This window comes from Schistocerca serialis, chromosome 5 (genome assembly GCF_023864345.2).
Source record: "Schistocerca serialis cubense isolate TAMUIC-IGC-003099 chromosome 5, iqSchSeri2.2, whole genome shotgun sequence".
Classification (NCBI taxonomy): domain Eukaryota; kingdom Metazoa; phylum Arthropoda; class Insecta; order Orthoptera; family Acrididae; genus Schistocerca; species Schistocerca serialis.
The window spans coordinates 552325780-552344736 of NC_064642.1; the positions used below are offsets into that span (position 1 = coordinate 552325780).

At 36.3% G+C, this 18957-nt stretch overlaps 1 protein-coding gene across 2 annotated transcripts in view; it reads right to left on the reverse strand.

The window, feature by feature from the left end:
• Positions 1 to 681: 681 nt before the first annotated feature.
• Positions 682 to 18957, reverse strand: part of LOC126482367 (protein GDAP2 homolog) — a 991597-nt gene continuing 973321 nt past the window's right edge. For both annotated transcript variants that reach the window (XM_050106457.1, XM_050106456.1), the window contains 5 exons: positions 15305 to 15458; positions 11613 to 11752; positions 6478 to 6532; positions 2298 to 2441; positions 682 to 2202 (listed from right to left, as the gene is read on the reverse strand). In XM_050106457.1, the coding sequence (XP_049962414.1) occupies positions 2161 to 2202; positions 2298 to 2441; positions 6478 to 6532; positions 11613 to 11752; positions 15305 to 15458 (535 nt within the window). In that variant the 3' untranslated portion in view covers positions 682 to 2160. The remainder of the gene's footprint in view (positions 2203 to 2297; positions 2442 to 6477; positions 6533 to 11612; positions 11753 to 15304; positions 15459 to 18957) is intronic.

An 18957-nucleotide genomic window follows, 5' to 3' on the forward strand; every position in this document is an offset into this window, starting at 1 on the left:
TCACGCGTGTGTGAGTTGTGTTTGTGTGAAAACGGGTGTGGATATGTTGTCTAATTCAAAAGAAGGCATTTTGGCTGATAGCTTGCTCATTCAGCAGTTTTTTTTTTTTTTGTTGTGCCAGTCTGAAACTCAACATCTCCACTATATGGTGGGTATAATCTACCCTTTTCATAATATTGAAATTATGTTTCAGTATTGCAAAAGAAAACAAATCATCCAGGGGTTGAGGTTTCTATCTAATGAAGTGCTCGCAGCTGCTGTTGGTAGTGTACTGTATCTGCCGGCCGAAGTGGCCGTGCGGTTAAAGGCGCTGCAGTCTGGAACCGCAAGACCGCTACGGTCGCAGGTTCGAATCCTGCCTCGGGCATGGATGTTTGTGATGTCCTTAGGTTAGTTAGGTTTAACTAGTTCTAAGTTCTAGGGGACTAATGACCTCAGCAGTTGAGTCCCATAGTGCTCAGAGCCATTTGAACCATTTGTACTGTATCTGTAACACAACACTCTTAGAGATGGTAGTGGCGATCAATCTTTTAAGCAATAACAGTCATTACCTCTGTCCCTAATTGGCTAAGAATCTTGTGCTACATATCTTGCTAATGTGGTATTTCAATCAGAAGAAAAATTCTTTGGACCTATACAATTTAATTAGTATGTACATGAAGAGTAAATTATTAGATAAAATTTCAACAAATCTGGAGTAGTCTTTATTGTGAATTCTGTGATTGATAACAATCTAGATCCATTGTTATTTTTTATTGAAACTGTGGCACGGCTATTCGTATAGTACAATAAGCATTTTTGTTTTTTTTAATAATTGTCAGAATTTTCTGGTTGAAATTGATGTACAGATATCACATTTTTCCTTTATTTTGGGCTGTTATTCTCTAACTGAACATTATTAATGAAAAAGGCAATACTGACATCTGGAAATAGTGCATATCATTTCAAGATGTCAAGTGCATTTATCAAGTAAAGCATATGTAATATATACTAACAGTTTCCCTCAATTCAGCCCATAAATATTTTCTGCAAAGAGAAATACAGTCAGTCTCAGATTATTGCAATGATTATTGATTGTTTTCACCTGTAATTAGATGTTATCGGCGAATATAACAGGCACTATTTCTGAATAAAGGCAGCATATATTTTAAACGAATTCTCTAGTAAAAATTGTTGTATCTATTGTGGAACCACGTGGAAGGCCACAGGATTTTCAACATTTAACACTTGTTTTACACTTTCAAAACACAATAAATCGTGCATCTGTATAAAAATACTAAACAGTATTTTTGTACCTTTTTCTAATGCACAAAATATTCAACAACAGCTGCAGTAGTGCCCTGAGAGACACTTGACAACTTTTAACTTGTAAAACATAGTTCTTCACTTGTACATCATTAGTGATGCTATTTAATGGTTACAAAATTGTACAAAATATAAAATAAAAATTACCATAAAACATTCATAATGTTATTACATCTCTTAACATATCTCCTCATACAACAAGCACAGGAAAGTAAGCCACTCACTCGTCAACATCTTAATTATTCAATACTACATTAACAATCCTCCCTGTTTAACATGAAAATAAAAATTGATACTGTGGTAAATACTGGCATCTATTTTGTTTTTTATGATATTATTAAAAATATTGTTAATCCACTTTTCACTACATGTCACTGATAAATCATAAAACTTATTGCCTGAACACCAGCACTTTGTTATTAATCATAAACTTTTGTTGTATTGGCTGAACTACTTGATGGCACATTTTACGGATATCTCTAGTGAAAATTTAAGATTAACAATTTTAGTGCTCCCACTTATCAACATATGAAACATCTGTATAGAATAAGAACATACAATTGATTAAAATGGAGTTTACGCTGTCAGTCATTTGATTCTCAGTATTTAGTTTGAGAATAAATACCATTAACACGTCATGGCAGTAGAATGACACAAAAATTTAACAACTTTTATAACCACTTTCAGCCCATATACTCCTTGGAGGTTGATAACAAATCTTCACTGCTTTAAAACATTCTGGCTAAAGTTCTAAATATTATGAAGCTCATTTTATCACTACATTTTTGTTCTGCTATATGGGGCACTGCATTTTGAATTCAACAGTTCTCTTCAGCTTGTGCATTTGGCATCTATCTATGTAGGTGACTCAGGCTGAAAATATCTTAGGCCATTAATCTGGAAAGAAAGTAATATCATTTAACATAAAATGTGTTTTGAATATAATGAATATTAGTAAGGCATATTGTAAGAAAAAAACTAGCTCTACTGACCGACATATCATACTCTGTAATATAAGCTGGTATCTCTAATTGGTCAGGGGACATTACACTGTATAGGTATTCTACACCAGGAAGGCTGTGGACCTTCTGCTTGATGGCTGGAGCCATAAATGTTGTAAACCACCATGTCATCATCTGCAAGTAAATTATAGACAATCATAGTATATTAGAAATTTATTTTGACAAATTATAACACATTCAAAAAATAAATGAAAACTGCTAAAATGAAGTAGCAAAGCTTTCATATAAATAATGGAAGGGTAGGGTAACAACCCAACATATGGTTGAGCCATGAGTAAACACACAAGCATGACTGAAAATGTTGTTAAGCTGTCAGATGATGTCCTCCATACAAATAGAATACACATATACCTTCATGACAACATGGTCCCAGCTGTCAACATTGTACCACAAGCACAGCTCACTGTATTATTTATATTCCACCAACGACTTTCTGGTGTCATATTTGTAAAGCCTTCAGACATTGATTCTGAAATGTCTATTCTATGGCATCTTTCTGTGTGCTTTCTAAGTCATTAAGAATCAGTAACAAATGGAGTTGTAATAGGAATTGCAACAATTTACATTTCATTTACTTTTCAGTTTGAGAGGACAGGTAGTATCTCAGTTAAGCTTCATATTTTTTTTTTAAAATGAAAATATGTTCTTACTAGTTGTAAATGATAAACAAATTTCCATAATGTGCCTATCCTCATTAAGTTTCAAACCCTAACTAATACTACTTACCATGCATTATGCATTCAAGGACTCTGCAGTTGTTGGTTGAGTATAGTCTTTCTAAAGCCAAGATACCTAGTAGGGTCACAGCAAATTCTCTCTCTCTCTCTCATTTAGTCATTTAAAACTAAAGATGAGCAATTATCTGTATAAAATTAATCATTTCTGAGACAATGCACAACAGCACAATCCTCCAGACAAGTAGATCTGGAATGGACTTTAAAAACCACTATCGTACCAGATTGGCATGAACTACAACTGCCTTAAATTCAGTAATGATGAAAACGTATGTAAGGAAATGTTGACTGCTTGCATTATTAAGAAATTGTTTGACATGGCATGGTTATTCACTGCACACCGTATCCATCACACTGTGATGATGAGCAGTTCCCTACAAATGTATTCTTGTTCTTTGCGGAATGACAGACTTGGTAAACTCCCTACACAGTTTCATGGAAAATGACAACAGCCACCACTAACTGAGCATTTTTGGTAAGTTCACAAACTGGTAGTGTCCATATCATTCCATTCATGTATTACTTCATACTAAGGTTGTGGCAAAAGTCATTGCAACTAATTTTTTTTTCTTGCAGATATGTCAACAAATCATAAACTGTTAAATGTTGTGTGGAAGCTATGCAGGCGTAGTGTGTATTCACAATGACAGATGGTTTGTCAGTAAGCAAAATTGGCACATTTGGAGGACTAAGAATCTACATTTCATGATCTAGAAGTTTCTTTGCCGTCAATGGGTGACTGTGTGGTGTGCAATGTTCAGTTACAGAATAATTGGTGTGATATTCCTTGATGGCACGGTGACTACCAAAAGGTACATGAAAGTTTTGGAAGATGATTTCACCCACATTATCCAAAGTGACCCTGATTTCAATAAGATGTGGTTCATGCAAGATTGAGTATGATCCCCATCAAAACAGGAGAGTGTTTGATGTCCTGGAGGAGCACTTTGGGGACTGCATTCTGGCTCTCTGGTATCCAGAGGCCACTGGCATGGGCCTTGATTGGCTGCCATATTCTCCAGATCAGAACACATGCGACTCCTTTTTGTGGGGCTATATTAAAGAGAAGGTGTACAACAATAACCCCAAAACCATTTCTAAGCTGAAAACAGCCATTCAGAGGTAACTGATAGCATCAATGTCCCGATGCTTCAGCTGGTCATGCAGAATTTCGCTATTTGTCTGCGCCACATTATCACCAATGATGGCAGGCATATCAAACATGTCATAACCTAAATCCAAATATCTGTAGTGATGTTTACATGTTGAATAAAGTGTGTGTATGCCATAGTTTGTAACTAATTTGAGTTGTTTTTTTATATAGTTCAATTATTGTCACACTTTAGGATATTGTAGACAGAGCTGCAACTGCACAAAATCGCACTGCTGTGGGTATCACATGAATTGACTGCGATGCAGCGACCACCATAGTCTCCTGACCTTTTGCTCTGTGGCTTTGATCTCATATGAAAGGTAAATGAACCACTATGTGGTAGGTGGTTTGCAGTACGAGAGGACATTACCAGTGCTGTTTGGCAACAAATGACCTGATTCAGACAAGGTGCAGCAAATTGGCAACTGGTGGCACAGATGCTATTCAGCAAGTCCCATATAGTTAGCAGTGTGTAGTGAATGCTGCAAGGGACTACTCTGAGGGACTTTAGATTCCAGTTTTGTCATTTCAACTGTATGTTTGCAGTGCTATAATCATTTTGGCTCGAAACCAGTATTATCCTATACTCTACTGTAATAAATAAGTGAGGCACAATGTTTGTGTTTTTTCAGTGTCTACACATGGAGTTTCCATCTATAGTTGCAATGACTTTTCTCCCAATCCCTGTACACAACATTTTCTGGTGGAGTGCAAGAATATATCTGTAGTAAACTGTTCACCCACTGCCACTGAGCTGTACGATTTTGATGAAACATACCGTATCAAAACAGTCAAATCATAATATGCCTTAAACAATTTCCTTAGTAATGCAAACATTCTTCTATACTTGTGCTAGGTACTATATGTGCACTTGTAAACATGTGCAAAATGAAAGTAAGGTTTATCTCCAACCATTACTCAGAAGACAAAAACAAAATTTCTCACCACCTGCATCTTCATCTTCACCCACCTTTCTTTTCAAACATGAAACCCAATAGAAAACATTCAAAAGAAACAGAAGTTTGGCATTTGAGTTGTATGGTTCATCACAAATGCGTTTAATCTTTGTGGGAGCTGAGCAGAGTGACCAACAATTTTTGATAGGATATAATGTAAAATTCTAAAATGTACCTACTGAGAATATTTTGGCCACAAAATAATTACATGTGGGAGATTCCTTTACATCTACACCTACATTTCTCAGAAGGTGGATCATACCCATATTATTTCCCTGGTGTCTTTTTCATTTTCATGGGAAGAAATATAATGTCCTGAATTGGCTCACATGTGTCTGATTTTCCCACTATGGTCATTTTGCAACAGGTACACTGGAGGAAGTGATATGTTGCTTGACTCTTACTGGAAATCATGGTCTCAGAATTTTAACAGTCAACCTTTCTGTGGCACACTATGCCTCTCTTATAGTGCCCACTGCTGCAGTTTGATGAGAACCCCTATGATGTTCTTGCATAAACAAGCCTGTGACAAAGTACACCATTCCTCCTTGGGTCTTCTTTATCTTCTTCACTAATCACATCTGATAAAGCCTCCAGACTACTGAGAAATACTCAACAATGAGTGTAGCATTGTGTAGGCCCACTGTTTCACTGGTGAATTGCATTTCATTAAGATTTTTCTGAAGAATCTTAAGGTCTTCTTGCATTTCACCACAATTTTCTGGCATTATGGCTTTCTTATATAAAACAGTAACATCTGTGAACAGCCTGACAGAACTTCTGAAATTTTATACTAGATCATATGCTGTCTGCTTCAAACAGGCAAAGAGGCTCTCCAAAATTTTCCCCACCCTCTGTTGATCCACACCCCAAAAAAGGAAAAAACAAAGGCCATACCAGTGTTATAAAATTCTTTTCGCACTTCAGTGGAACTTAAGTAAGTTCAGAGTTTCAGTCAGTTTATCTACCAAGGAATGTAAACTCCTAGCAAGCATATGAATCCTGTTTAGAACCATCTGGCATATCAGCACTAATAAGCTACAGTCTCTGCAGATTATCTTGGTATAGCACTATAGGGGAAATGAAGTTCATCAGCAGTATACATTACCCTTCATCTGTTCATTTAGTCACTTTCATGTATGTGTTTGCTCATACATTACATTCATAAAGTTTTAGGGTTCCCAGGCTGTTTGCTACCAGTTGGTCACCTTACTAATTCCCTAACGTATAAGCCTAATTAATTATGGTTACTTATTAACAATAGATAAATGATAGAGACGTGCACACTTTATCACTCAAGAACATACCTTTGTCCAAATTGTGGGGTGAACGATGTAAAATGATTTCAAATTTTTCTTGTACCTGAAAAACAAAACATTGTAAAGCCAAATGCAGACATATCGTACACCTGATAAATTTTAACACCTGTTGTACAAAATCTGTTTCTAAGACTTGAACAGCATGTAGCAATTGTTTGGAGCAAGTATTAATTTAAAAACAAAGGGAAACACACACAAATTCTTCATTAAAAAAGATAATAAAATTTTATATATGAAGTGAGAAAACAGAGAAGAGCTGACTGTGTCTTAACCTTCTGAATACATCAGTTCGTCATCTGATGATAAGAAAGAAAAAAGAACTAATAGAAGTTCATTTATATTATCATTAGATAATTGATAGAGAAGTAGATATGTTATCATTAATCAGGATATCTGGTTTTAAACTACTTTTCTCGCTTGCATATCTTTTATTCTGTTAGTTTGTCTCTTTTTAATATTCTGCTTTGCTTTGTTACTGTCTTAATTATGCATCCTTGCTCCATGACATCATGTGACAAACATATACCTGTCCCAGCAATAATTCTCAAACAATGGAAAATCCCACATCAACAATGTGGGAAAATATAGAGTGCTGCTTCGTGTAAAGAAGACACACATCAAGTTGCAGACAGGCACTCACATGTAGCTTTTGGCCACAACCTTCATCAGTAAACACACACACACACACACACACACACACAAAAAGCAAGTACACCTCACACACACACGACTGCGGACTGCGGAGATGTCCGAGATGCTGGAGCTGGTCGTGTGTGCATGAGATGTGCTTGTTTTTGTTTGCGCGTGTGTGTGTGTGTGTGTGTGTGTGTGTGTGTGTGTGTGTGTGTGTGTGTGTGTGTGTGTGTGTGTGTGTTACTGATTAAGGTTGTGGCCAAAAGCTACATATGAGTGTCTTTTAATCGTGTCTGTCTGCAAATTGACGTATCTTCTTTATGGTAAGTAGCAATCTGTCTTTCCCTACATTGTTGATATTCCTACCAACAACAATTCTGAGTGCTTTCCTGGCAAATCTACTCTGATGGTGGTAAAAGCATGTTATTGTTGTTGCTGTGGTGATCTTCAGTCAGAAGAGTGATTTGATACAGCTCTTCATGCAACTCTATCCTGTGCCAGCCTCTGAATAACTGCTGCTACCTACATCCATTTGAATGTGCTTACTGTATTCATCCATTGTCTCTCTCTCTCTCTCTCTCTCTCTCTCTTCAAATTTTACCCTCCACACTTCCATCTGTTACCAAATTGATGATTCATTTATGCTTCAAGATGTGTTCTATCAACTGATCCATTGTCTTAGTCCAGTTGCGATATAAATTTATTTTTCCCCAATTCAGTTCAGCACTTCCTCATTAGTTACTCGATCTACCCATTTACTCTTCAGCAATCTTCTGTTGCACCACAATAAAAACTACCATTATGCTATTCCTGTGTGAACTACTTATCATCCACATTTAACTTCCATACAAGGCCTTACTCCACACAAATATCTTCTGAAAACGATTTCCTAACCCTTAAATTTAAATACATGTTTGCAAATTCCTCTTTTTCAAAAATACCGTCTTCATGTAGATAAGGCTTACTGGCCAATGATCTTCAGTGTGGATGCATTCACATCGCTCAAACTCTTACGGGAATCGGTAGATTGACTGCCGCGAGTAACAAGTACAGTGGGCAGGGGCACTATAAATGTAGTGTGTGCACAGTAAGTTGGAAATGTGGGTCTCACAGGGTGTGCACTAGAGATAAGTCCCTGCAGTCATACTATTCTCTGTGTCCTTGATAGCTCAGTCGGATACAGCGTCCACCATGTAAGCAGGAGATCCTGGTTTCAAGTCCTGGTTGGGGCACACATTTTCAACTGTCCCTATTGATATTTATCAATGCCTGTAAGCAGCTAATGGTCTAGATTTCATTGTAATTTCACTCTCCATTATATCCTCTCTACTTCGGCCATTGTCAATTACAATACATACAGTATAAATGAATGCCCTTGGGATAATAATGGGTATAATTTTTCCTTGCTTTCAGCTGTTCAAAAGACCAGCATACCAAGGTTGTGCTGACTTATTTTATGAGGCTAGCTCGGTCAGTCATCCAGACTGTTGCTCCTGCAATTACTGAAGAGTCTGCTGTTTCTCTTCCGGAACTACATTTTTGTCTGGCCTCTCTACAGGTACCACGCCACTGTTGCCACATGTACAGTGAAGTTATCTGTATCACTGAGGCATGCAAGCCACCCCACACATCAGCAATGTCTCTGGTTCGTACCATTGAAATTACTTCAGTTTATTGTCTGGGTATTATTGATTGCAGAAAAAATGGAGAATGGAAGGTAACAAGAATCCTATTCTTTCATTTTATTATTCACATTTTGCTTTCTGTAGCTCCCATGACACATGAGCATCCCCAGGAAATGAGAGGAGTCAAAATGCGTTACAACAGAGATTAAGCTATGATGAATTTACTGTAATTATCTACATTAATAACAGTAATTAAAATAGGTAGTTTATGTGACAGTTTAAAAGATTGCAAAGTAATATCTCATGTAATTAGCTGATTACATACAACATTACAATTAACAGCCACATGAGTGTATTAATTACCATTCAAGAACAATAGATTGTTTGTGGAATGAATGTGGGCTTGTTTACAAGGAACATTGCACCTAAAATGGTAATATAAGGATCTGCAAGCTCAGTTATCCAAATGCTGACTATATAGAGTGCTAACATACTTTGTTTATCTTAGTTCTGAATTTCTGGAGATTCCTAACTTCCTGCTCATAAGCAACTTATTACAATTTTTTGAACTACAAGAAATAAAACCTTGTACCCTAATTACGTATACAAAGGCCTTACACAAGCATATCAGGAACACTGTTAATCGTGTCAACAGTACCCATGCTGGTGCCACAAACCTCAAGTTACTACAATATTTTCCTCCATCACGCATTGAACCTCCAGCCTCAGGATACACACTTTTAGATGAATTTAATCTTTATTTGGAGGTAAGAGCAACTGTAATGAAATGAAGAGTTTGATACTGAATCATCCCTGTGGAAATATTATTTTGGCTGATGTGATCCAATTGTGGCCCAAGAGGTAAAAGAAACGATGAAAGATGTGTGTGCCAGTAAACTGTGTGTATTGAGTAATATTTTAGAACATGTCTTCTGGAGAATGGCATTTCTTGTTTTTTACTTAAGAATGAACATGAACAGTTACAACCATAAGAAAATTGTTTTTAAATTTGTTATAAGGTAAAAAAATAGTTTTTGCAGTTGTGACTGTTCATATTAGTACCTATGTGTGCTGAAAAAATAAAAATAAAAAAAGAAGCTTCTTGCAATTGTGACTATTCATGTTCATTCCTATGTGTTGAATTTTGCAGAGGACTTTACAATACCACAGGAGAAAAAGAATAAATCTTACTAATATTCTGCAACATATAAATTATATACTGGCAACTGATTATTTTTAAAGAAGAGGAATGGTAGTCAGCCAACTCCATGCTGGGAGCTGTAATTTGACAAATTTTAAGCATTTGCAAAAATGAACTTACAAAAATTGCACTAGTCAAAAATGAAAAAAGAGCAAAATTGTGAAACATAATACCAATCAACAATGAAATGATCTAAATCCAATAGAGTAACAAGAATCATTAGAAAAGATGTCGTCCACACTGGACTCGCATTCGGGAGGACGACGGTTCAATCCCGCGTCCGGCCATCCTGATTTAGGTTTTCCGTGATTTCCCTAAATCACTCCAGGCAAATGCTGGGATGGTTCCTTTGAAAGGGCACGGCCGACGTCCTTCCCCATCCTTCCCTAATCCGATGAGACCGATGACCTCGCTGTTTGGTCTCTTCCCCCCAAACAACCAACCAACCAACTCCCATGTATCAACGACGACAAAAGATGTCGTCAGCACTTGGATTACACTGCTATATTTGACAGAGGCCTAAAATTAAGATAAAAATATTTGGAGTATGTTGTTATACAAAGTTCAATATCAATGAGTAGGTAGAAAGTGGTTTTGTTAACAGAGAGAATCTATGCCTTTGGACTACATAATGGAAAATCTAAAGTAGTATGTACTGAGGCTTGAGGAATAATTCAACATGTGCCACAAGAGAAGTGAAAAAAAAAAACAATAAAAACTTTGTGCAGTCTGATATATGAGCCATCTAATAGATACTGCACCGACAACTGAAACCAGGAGAACTGTTGCACAAACTGAATGCAAACTTAATGGAAGCAACAATCATCAGCATCAGTTCCATAACTTGTAATAACATTCATGGCCCATTCCACAGCTTTTCATCCTCATTGTCTGGTGGGTATACTGAGTTTCTACATGACTGGTTACGTGTACACTGTGCATTTACAAGGATGCAACAGGTCACTTTCTTTAAATTATTTCAGTTTCTTGTAAAATAGTTAAATTGTTCACATTTTTCTAAAAAAATAAGCAGCTGAGTTAATATGTGACATATATCAAACATTTTATGTAAAGAAAATGAAATGAAACATATAGATTGCTGGTTGTATCCAATGAAAATACACATGTACTCATCAAAAATCATGTTGGAACCCATTATATCTCCCTACAGATTAAGGTGAAAGCTCTCAAATCATTTTAAGGATTACAATAAAAAATGTTTAACTGACAAACTTTTATTTTGGTTACAGTTTTAACATAACCTAAGTGAACATGATCAGAGATGTTAATAAAGGCAGCAGAAAAGTAATGTACATCTGGAGCTATCAGTAATTTTAGAACTGAATGATTTGTCATATGGCTCATCGCATATTTCTCTTTACATTCCCAATTGGAGTGTATTGAAATTAACTGCTTCTTGCTCACACTACTCACTAATTGTTACTTGACATCATTTCAGTTGTCTGCAAGGAATGGCCGTTTATTTTTCTCAATAACTACCACAAACTATAACCCTCTTTTTTAATGCAACTTTTTAAAATAAAAACTAAATGTATTGTTTTTGTTCAGTTGAATCTTTCTTTCAGCTAATGAAAGATAAGTCAATTACAGATAAAATCAAATAAAAAAACAGATAGAAACCCAAAAATATCATTTTTACTTACTTGTAAGGCAGCACATTGTATACTTCTCGAAGCCATGTCAAAGAAGGATGATTAGCAGTTGATGTTAAAGTATGGAAGTACACTATTATGTAATCTCCCTTCACTAATGGATCCAACAGGTAGATGAGATATAGCAGTGCCTTAAACAAATTTGAAAGCAATACATTACATGACTGAAATCTCAAAAAAAAAAAAAAAAAAAAAAAAAAAAAAAAAAAAAAAAAAAAAAAAAAAATTATATAATTTGGCTGTTTGTAATAAATGAATCGTGTGATAGACATAACTACCATAATTTGTGAGGTCACATGTTAGTTTGTGAAAACAGTGGGAAGAGGTATGAAGATTGGAGATGTCTTGTTTATTATATGTTTCCATTATCAGTCACTGCCATGAGCTGGTTGTAAGAACACTACAAGCCCTTTTTTTTTTTTTTTTTTTAATTCAAGGCTAAAAAAAACTTTTTTTCATATCCTTCTTGGCCAAGATGTTTCAATTACTTATTGAAAACTGATGCTGACCTACTGTTTCATACAAGAGGCCTCCTGAGTCAACATCAAAATGAAAACTGCTTAGCTAGCATCTAGATCTTAAAATGTCTTAAACAATAGAAAATTCAGGATGGAATGTAACAATATTATGAAAAGGGTAGCTGTTACTCACCATATAGTGCAAATGCTGAGTCACAGGTAAGCACAATCAAAAGACTGTTGGAAAGTGAGCCATCAACCAAAAAGGTCTTTGTCAAAAATAGACAAAATATACACACACACACACTCACAAAAACACAACTCTCACACACACATGACCACAGTCTCTGGCAGCTGAAGCCAGTCTTTATTGGTATAGTTTACATCTATCTTCAAGAGTCTTCCAGTTCAGTTCCTTCAGTATCTCTCTGACACTCTTCCACAGATTGAACAAACCTGTGACCATTTGTGCTGCCCTTCTCCGTATATGTTCAATATCCCCTGTTAGTCCTATTTGGTACAGGTCCCATACATGTAAGCAATATTCTAGGATGGATTGCATGAGTGATTTGTTAGCAATCTCCTTTGTAGACTAATTGCACTTCCCCAGTATTCTACTAATAAACCAAAGTCTGCCACCTGGTTTACTCACAACTGAACCTATGTTATCTTTCCATTTCATATTCCTGCAAAGTGTTACACGCAGGTACTAGTATTAGTTAGCCCATTCCAACAATGACACAATGATAGTATAGGCACAGGATACTGTGTGTTTTTGTTATGTGAAGTGCACAATTTTACATGTCTAAACATTTATAGCAAGTTGCCAATCTTTGCACCACTTTGAAATTTTATCATGGTCTGTCTGAATATTTAGGCAATTTCTTTCAGATAGTACTTCATTATAGATAACTGCATCATCTGCAAAAAGCCTGTTGGGGTACACCAAACTTCGTATAAAATGTGGTGAACATAGTTTATTAAGATTTTTGCAATGTCAGTAGGCTCATGTTTATGCATCCATTGATGTTTATGCACTCATTGATATTTGAATATGGAGTTGTGAATACCTGGCAAAATGTAATGAGTTGTGCAGGGTTTGGACACACTGAACGTTAACAATATCAATGGCTCTACCTCACTTCAGCATCCTTCTTCTTGTCAAAAAAGTATGGAGAAGAATTCTTTAATGATAAAATATAATCCCTCTTCCAAATAAATTTATAAATTTTTCACAAAATATTCACACACATTGAATTCATTGAGAGACAACAAGTAAATAAGGGAGATGAAATTACAAATTATTTAGGAATAAAGGAGGTGACTAATTATCTAGACACAATAGTGTACAATTAAATCATTCAAGTAATACTGAGAAATGCTACCTCTAATTTCATGAAGATGTTATAGCTAAAGTAAGAAGGATATAAAATGTGAACTGGCAATAAAAAGATAAGCTTTCTCGAAAAATATTTTGAGTTGGACAGTGGTTTCTGACAGTATCTCTCTTCAAATGGGCTTATATGGAAGCAAAACATGGATGACTGATAGTACATGTTGATTCAAAAAGAACATAACAGTCTGCAATGATACAGAAATTTATTGAGGTATCTCATATAATCAGTAGATATGTCATTTTGTACTAAACAACCTCAAATTTCACATAAAAGTATCATGTGTCATTTTGGTTCAATGTGACTATCATTTGTGCTCCAACAAAAATCCCACTGGTAATCAATTTTTCCTACATTCGTTGCAGCAAATTGGGTGTAACTTATGCAACAGTAGTGTAGATTCAATTTATCATGCTGGCTAAACTGTGTAGTAGGGGAGGAACATGCACATGGACTTTAACAAAACCACAGAAAAACAAATCTAATGTTGTCAAGCCTGGGGAACTAGGGGGCCATACAATTGGCCCTTCACAGCCAGTCTACCAACTTGGGAAGTGATTATTGAGGAAACCTTGCACTTCCTTGATGAAATGAGACAGTGCACTGTCTTTCTGGTAGTAAACCATCCCATGTCAGTCATCTTCATCGATCTGTGGAATTAAAAAGTTTTGCAACATTTCCAGATACAAAATATCAGTGACAGTTTTCTCCATGAAGAAGAAAGGACTGTACCCTTTGCTGAGAGCACAAAACACATTAACTTTGGGGTTGTCAAACTTGTTCCAGGATTGCATGTGTATTTTTGCTGCCCCATATTCTGCAGTTGCAGGTGTTACCATAACACTGATATGAAATGTTGTCTAATCGCTGAAGATTATTGTGTTCAGGAATGTCTCATCATCCTCTATAAGATGCAACATTTCTGCACAGAATTCCCATTAGCAACTTCATCTGCATCACCAATGTGCTGTGCCATTGTGAATCTGTATGGTTTCAAGTGTAAACTTCTATATGCAGTACTTGGCAAACAGTCTTTTGTGGAATAACGGACTCGCGAGACCCATGTCATGTTGATTTTTGTGGACTCTGGACAAAGTGCTCCCTAACCTGTTCAACATTATTATCAACGCGTGGTCATCCAGGTGATTTATTGTATCACAGTGAACAACCCGTCTCAACAAAGTTCTTGTGCCAAGAGTAAATTATAGCCATACTTGGAGGTTCTTTAGCATATTCAGTGTGAAATTTATGCCGAACACTTGTTGTAGAGTTCATGAAATCAAAACATGCAGTGAGCATGCTCCGAACCAGTGAAAGTAGCCATTTTAATTGCACACAACCATGGTGCTTCTAGAGGCAGGAGGGGGTACTTACACACTACTTGAATCAAACTTCAGGTTGTTTGCTACAAAATGACTCATCTACTGATTCTGTGAGTTATCTCAATAAATTTCTATATCGTTCCAAAGACTTAAAGTCCGATTTGACCCTCAGCATAAACAAGAAGAAAACTGAAGATTTTAAAATGTGCTGCTAGACAAAAGGTGAAGATTAACTAATGAAGAGGTCCATGTGGATAGAGGCTGCAGCAGTTACACTGAAATGAAAAGATTTGCGTTTGATAGTCTAGTGTGGAGAGATGCAGCAAATCAGGTTATTGAAAAGCAAGGCCAGTATCATCTTCTAGAAACCTATGCTTTGAATACCACTGTCATTCGAATGTAATCTCCACTTACATTTTTGCCATATGGTGATATGCACAGATATAGGCCACATGTAGTATAACAGATAGAAGAAAATATTACTATGTGACCAATTTCGGATCTCCTACCTTGTCAAGGTTAATTTCCTTAAAGCGAAACCATTTGCCAACAAATACTATAACAGGTCTACCAAAGCGGTCAACGCCACTCTGGTAGAGGCATCCAATGCCTGATACTTCAGACAGGTCCTCTGTTTTGGCCCGTCGGAGCAGTCGCTCGTACCTGAAAGAAAATTACAGCATTTCAATTCTCTTTCTTTCATACAAAATGCTTATTAAACAAAATTTCAAATCTCTGTAAGTATTTCTAAAAGCTAACATTTTCAGGAAACTGGTTATATATGCAGTCGTGCTGAATTAACACAACTGCTGCAATTCACTGGAAGGATGAAGAAGTATAAGAATTTAAAAGGCACTGCAAAGATGAGGCATTGTTAAAAGACAGAGACTAGCAAAGGATGGGGAAAGATCTTGGCCACAAGAATTTTTTTTTTTTTTGGGGGGGGGGGGGAGGGTGGAGGTGGGCAGGGGCATGGGGGGGGGGAGAGAGAGAGAGAGAGAGAGAGAGAGAGAGAGAGAGAGAGAGAGAGAGAGAGAGAGAAGGGGGGCGGAAGGGGGGAGTGTGTGTTTGTAGTTGGACTCGAAGAAAATCTGCAGTGACATATTTGAAGGAACCTTCTTCCTAACAAAGTGGTTCAAGGAAAGTGTGGAAAATTGAAGTCAGGACGACAGACAAGGACTTGAACCCTATTGTTCCATCTCTCAGTGATCTAAGAGAGAATGAGCAGTAGTTGTACTGGAACAGAATGGTAGTAATACCTACTAATGAAGATAATTTAATCGAAACATTTTACATGCCAGTGCCATAACTCGTAACTCAACTTTTAAACATCGTCATCTGTCGTTGTGTTTCACAGCTGCATGTTTAACAGTTCATTTCTTTGTTTAGTGTGTTGCTCTTTTCCTGCAATAATGGTTATCTGTGAAGCAGACCACAATGATTCAATAATACTGAAGAGTACTGTGTGCTCTGAAGATCACTGTAATGTGATTCAAACAAAAGCTGGACAGCTCTGGTTTTAACTTTTGAGATATTGTCACATTGAAATACTACAAACCTATTACAGAATAATAATTATTCCTTGGGATATATTTTATTTCACAATTCATTTACAATGTTACTGGCAGTGGCCTATCATTTAGGAGCAATAATGGAACCAATGGAATAGCATGTTATTTCTGTCCATGCTATTACATTTATCAACATCTGCAATGAGAAATCCAACAAGCCAGAATATAAACCACCTTTGTTGCCCTAAATGCTTGCTGTAAGCATCTTACTGTGGATGGTGGCTGTGTGAGTCATATGTCACACTACTTTTTTTAATTTCTTTTATTTTTATTTTCCAGATTAGATTAGACTAGATTAATACTTGTTCCATAGATCATGAATACGGCACTTCGTAATGATGTGAAACGTGTCAGGTTAATAAAAGATGTCTGTACAAGATACTACATTACACAAAATATTGCATGACACTAATGTTTAAGTTGTTTTTTTCCCTTAATTTATATCTAAAAATTCAGCCAATGAGTAGAAGGAGTTGTCATCTAGAAATTCTTTTAATTTATTTTTAAATGTTAGTTGGCTATCTGTCAGGCTTTTGATGCTGTTTGGTAGGTGACCAAAGACTTTTGTGGCAGCATAACTTACCCCTTTCTGTGCCAAAGTCGGATTTAACCCTGCATAGTGAAGATCATCCTTTCTCCTGGTGTTATAGCTATGCACACTGCTATTACTTTTTAACTGGGTTGGATTACTAACAACAAATTTCGTAAGTGAATATATATACTTTGAGGTTACTGTGAGGATCCCTAGATCCTTAAATAGATGTCTGCAGGATGACCGTGGGTGGGCTCCAGCAATTATTCTGATTACACGTTTTTGAGCAATGAATACTTTCCTACTCAACGATGAATTACCCCAGAATATGATGCGATAGAAAGCAGTGAATGAAAGTAGGCATAGTAAGCTAATTTGCTGAGATTCTTATCACCAAAATTTGCAATAACCCTAATAGCATACGTAGCTGAACTCAGACGTTTCAGCAGACCATAAATGTGTTGCTTCCAATTTAACCTCTCATCAATGGACACTCCAAAAATTTTGAAAATTCTACCTTAGCTACAGATTCCTGTTCAAAGTCTATATTTATTACTGGAGTTGTGCCATTTACTGTACGGAACTGTATATACTGTGTTTTATCAAAATTTAAAGAGAGTCCGTTTGCTGAGAACCACTTAATAATTTTGTGAAAAACATCGTTTACAATTACATCACTTAGTTCTTGGTTTTTGGATGTTATTACTATACTTGTATCATCAGCAAAAAGAACTAACTTTGCATCTTCATCAATGTGGAATGGTAAGTCATTAATGTATATCAAGAACAGTAAACGACCGAACCCTGTGGGACCCTGTACTTGATAGCCAGCCCCCCCCCCCCCCCCCCCCCAATTTGAGGAATCAGCTGTTGTTTTAACATTACATGAACCACTTATTTCAACTTTCTGCTTTCTTCCAGTTAAGAATGAATTAAACCATTTGTGCACTGCTCCACTCAAACCATAATGATTTAGCTTATCTAAAAGAATTCCATGATTTACACAATCAAAGGCCTTTGAGAGCTCACAAAAAATACCAATGGGTGATGTCCGGTTATCCAGAGCATTTAATATTTGATCAGTGAAAGTGTATATAGCATTTTCTGTTGAAAAGCCTTTCTGAAAACCAAACTGACATTTTGTTAGTACTTTATTTTTACAAATATGGGAGGCTACTCTTGAATACATTACTTTCTCAAAAATTTTTGATAGTGCTGACAGAAGAGAGATTGGGCGGTAGATATGATTTCCTCTATATGTTTGTTGAAACTGGTTCAGAGACAATATGAAGTGTTAACCACCACTGCCTTGTGGTTTGATAGGCAGCCTTAGTCTAATGGTTTAGAGCCAACATGGCTCAATTTCTTGATACACATTACATTCCCTTATCCATTGCGATGCAAGATCTGATGCAACTGGTAATATTGACACTAAATGATAACTTACCTGCCAAAAATTCACTGCATTATATCAAAATGCATTTCTATAAGAGTATGACCTGGTAACAGGAAACTGATAATAGGACATTAAATGATACAAAAATAAGAGATATTTGGGTTCTGCTTCTATATGACTTTTATTGCACTATATTGCAGCTATGTAGTTTTTACTGTCATTTGCAATATGGGTGAAATTAAGCCTCTTATTCATTGTCACTGTGGCTTTTCTGATTGCCTGCAATGATTTTCTTTTAGAAATCAGTATTATCTTTCAGGATTTGGTTCTGATTCCTATTTCTCTGCTGAGAGAAGGCAGTTGCCTTAATTCACATAAACATTATGCCATAATAGTTCTTCAACAAATTAAACAGTTCATTTCTTTTACTAGCCTTTCCCAATCTTCCTGTCTTTTGTCCTGTTTCCCTGAGGAAAAAAGCATTGACGATTTGGGTTTGACTAGATCATTAAAAGCATAGCATAAGTCTGAATTGGGCATGGATGAGGAAGAAAATAGGCGTTGTCCCCTTTAAGGAAGCCAACCCAGTATTCATCTTAAGCAATTTCGGGAGGGAATTTACGAAAAATCTAAATCTGGCTGACCACACATATATATAAACTG